Below are 3,042 nucleotides of genomic sequence, written 5' to 3'. Positions count from 1 at the left end.
CACAAAAAGCTCTCCAGCACAGATTATCCCAGATAAATGCTACAACAGGCACTGATATCTGAGAGCAGACATGGGATTGATCAGGAACCATTCTGCTAATCAGCTGCAGCACAGCTCCAAATACCCCTGAGCTGTGCAGGGGATGCCGAGAGAAAAACACAGCTAAAGGGAAACAGGGATGCTGCAAGCTGCAGAGCACTAATTCATAGAACTCCTCTGCTGCTGTAAGCGTCATCGCCAGAGGGAATAGGCCGGGCACATTCTATTGTCTTAGGAAACCACCTGGGATTGTTGTCCAGAAAAGCGACTTCTAACAGAGACTTTCACTGATCAAAGGACTTTGTTGCACTAATTGTTGCTTTATTCTAAGTATGATTCTGGTTGTCTGTTTACTTGCATATTTCATCTACTCTTAACAATGAGATTTTACACTTTAATAGCAAGAAAGTTTTAGTTTCATTGCTTAAGAATTATTTTTTCAATGTATTATCATTTAATTATAACATTGCAGATTAACTTTAAGATATGACAGCATACAGGCAAAACACTGTGGTTATTGCATACAAACAAATATTCTGCTCAAATAGTAATTTGTTTTTAGCACTAAAATTACTTCTACACTTTTTGAAATCATAGATGAATTTCATTTATTCATATTTTGGGTCCCTGAATGTATTGAATGTATTTTGTTTTTAGTTGAAACGTAAAGATAAAATGTTAACCTTTAGAACATACACAATGACACATAATTTGCAACAACTACCAATTTTAATTTGCAGGAAAATAAAATTGCTACATTTTAAATATTTTTAAATTAATTTGCAGTTTTGCTGATCTATACTTCACAAAGATGTTGATTTGTAGTTTAGGATTTTTTTATCTGGCTGTTCAGTTATATTCCTTGGCCAGGGCAATGCCAAAATCACGAAATATTAACTGAAAAGCACGATGGATTTCTGGGGTGAATTCTTGCTGGAAGATTGCAGCTAGGGTGACAATCAGCATATCCGCAAAATGCTGAAATAGAATATAGATGTTTAATCATTTAATAAGATAAGAGGAAATTGAAATTTCATTACTTTCCCAGGATAAATAGGCCAATATATAGTTACCATTTTATCTGCCCTTTTAAATACCAAAGGACATGTCCATAAACATTTACTAATTACAGCTACATTTTTCAAAAACCTAATTCAGTAAATATGAATGTTGGAAGATTATGCTAAATCAGCTAAACTGATACTTAAATAAATACTTACATAAATAAATAAATACTTACATTAAAGGTATCTGGATCCATATAAAGTTCATTAGAGTAGTACTGACTCAGGTTGGCAAAGTGGGCATTAAGGGTATCCGGGTGTTTTAAGCCTTCGCCAATAGAAGGTAACACCTTTTCACCATGAGCTTTCACTTTAACATTTTGACTGATGGCTTGAGCAGAGTCCAAGTTACCTAAATTGATGAATTTCTTTTTGGCCCATGGGTTAAGAATTAATAATGTGAAAAGAAAAATAAATTATTAATGATGTCTTTATCAACTTAGCCCATAAGAAAATAGTAGAAGCTATGATCATGCATGCCTCAATTTTAAGCTGTAAAAGTACTGTTGTTGTATGAATACTTTCATTAGGACATGATATGCACAAAGAAAAATATATATTGTGTAAGATATTACTGCACTCTATCTACACTAATACATTTTATAAAGATAACCTAAATCATTTCATTGAATTTTGTTGACTACCTGGCAAGAGCTTCCTCGCTTACTTTCTTACTATCAAGTTTAGACCAAAAGTTAAAAGTATTATTCAGATAGTCAATGGTAGATGTTCTAGATATGCTTGTTGAGCTTCTGAGTATAAAACCTGGTGCGTTCTGCAATTTTTTTGAGTTTATAAATTTTACATAAAGCTCTCCTGGCTTTTTCTCCTGGTTGACTATTTCTTACAATACAACATTTAACAACCAGTTTCACCAAATTCAATTTATATTGTTACAATATTTATTTTATAAACATGAATAAACATCTGGGGCTTTATTTACATGTTTTAAATGTATAATCAAATTAATTTAAATAAAAATGTAGATATTACTTTGAAATGCAAATCGCATAAATAAACATAGCTCACCATGTAAAATGACTGTATGCAACTGTAAATGTATTTTGATTTATATTTAAATATATACATATATGCTAATAATGTGTATACTGTTGTTTTGCTTTAGACACTTCAGTCCTTTTAACTCCTTACAAAAGATATACTTGCAAATGTGGTTAAAGTGTTTGCAACTTTTCACAAAATATAAAAGAAAAGCATGTCCACAGCTACTGAGGGGGTTTGTTTAGTCTTTACCATTGTCACATACCATTGCTGTAGTGTTGTTTACCATAGATAGACATCTTCTTTCTGATCTGTATATTTTAAAGCAAATCTATAAAAGCTCCCCCTTTAAAGACAAATGGTAGTATTATTAATAATAACCTTTTTACCTTCTGTGAGAACCTCTAATGCTATGTTACTACTCACCTCCTCCACTGCTATGCTGCTGATCACTTCAAGTCAAGAGGAATCTCCAGTTTGTAAAACTTTCCAAATTTTGTATCAGACTTAACATGGCCCTAAAACTTTAATTCTGCTAGTTTCCTATGTAAATTATCTTAAATAGTAACATAATATTGACAAAAGTTATATAGTGTTAAAGTTACCCTGCAATACATGCTGTTGTAGAAGTGGAGTGTGAGCACAATTTACTAAAATGTTTTCCCTATTTACTTTACTTTCACACAAAAAATCAATCTTTTCACTAAGTGATGAGCCCTAGCTCAAATAATATTATATATATTATACTACTATATATAGTTAATATATATATATATTTATACAGTTAGGTTCATAAATTTTTGGACAGAGACAACTTTTTTCTATTTTTGGTTCTGTACATTACCACAACTATTTTTAAATGAAACAACTCAGATGCAGTTGAACTGCAGACTTTCAGCTTTAATTCAGTGGGTTGAACAAAAAGATTGCATAAAAA

The 3,042-nt window shown here is 31.6% G+C and overlaps 1 protein-coding gene across 1 annotated transcript in view; it reads right to left on the bottom strand.

Annotated features, from left to right (window-relative positions):
* Window positions 1–888: 888 nt before the first annotated feature.
* LOC140336109 (hemoglobin subunit beta-like) overlaps window positions 889–3,042 on the bottom strand; it is a 4,381-nt gene continuing 2,227 nt past the window's right edge. The window contains exons 2-3 of the mRNA XM_072419164.1: window positions 1,280–1,471; window positions 889–1,017 (exon numbers count right to left, since the gene is read on the bottom strand). Coding sequence (XP_072275265.1) covers window positions 889–1,017; window positions 1,280–1,471 — 321 coding nt within the window. The remainder of the gene's footprint in view (window positions 1,018–1,279; window positions 1,472–3,042) is intronic.

This window comes from Pyxicephalus adspersus, chromosome 7, assembly GCF_032062135.1.
Source record: "Pyxicephalus adspersus chromosome 7, UCB_Pads_2.0, whole genome shotgun sequence".
Lineage (NCBI taxonomy): Eukaryota > Metazoa > Chordata > Amphibia > Anura > Pyxicephalidae > Pyxicephalus > Pyxicephalus adspersus.
Note: the sequence above shows the minus strand (reverse complement) of the source record. Positions and strands in the feature narration are given on the sequence as shown.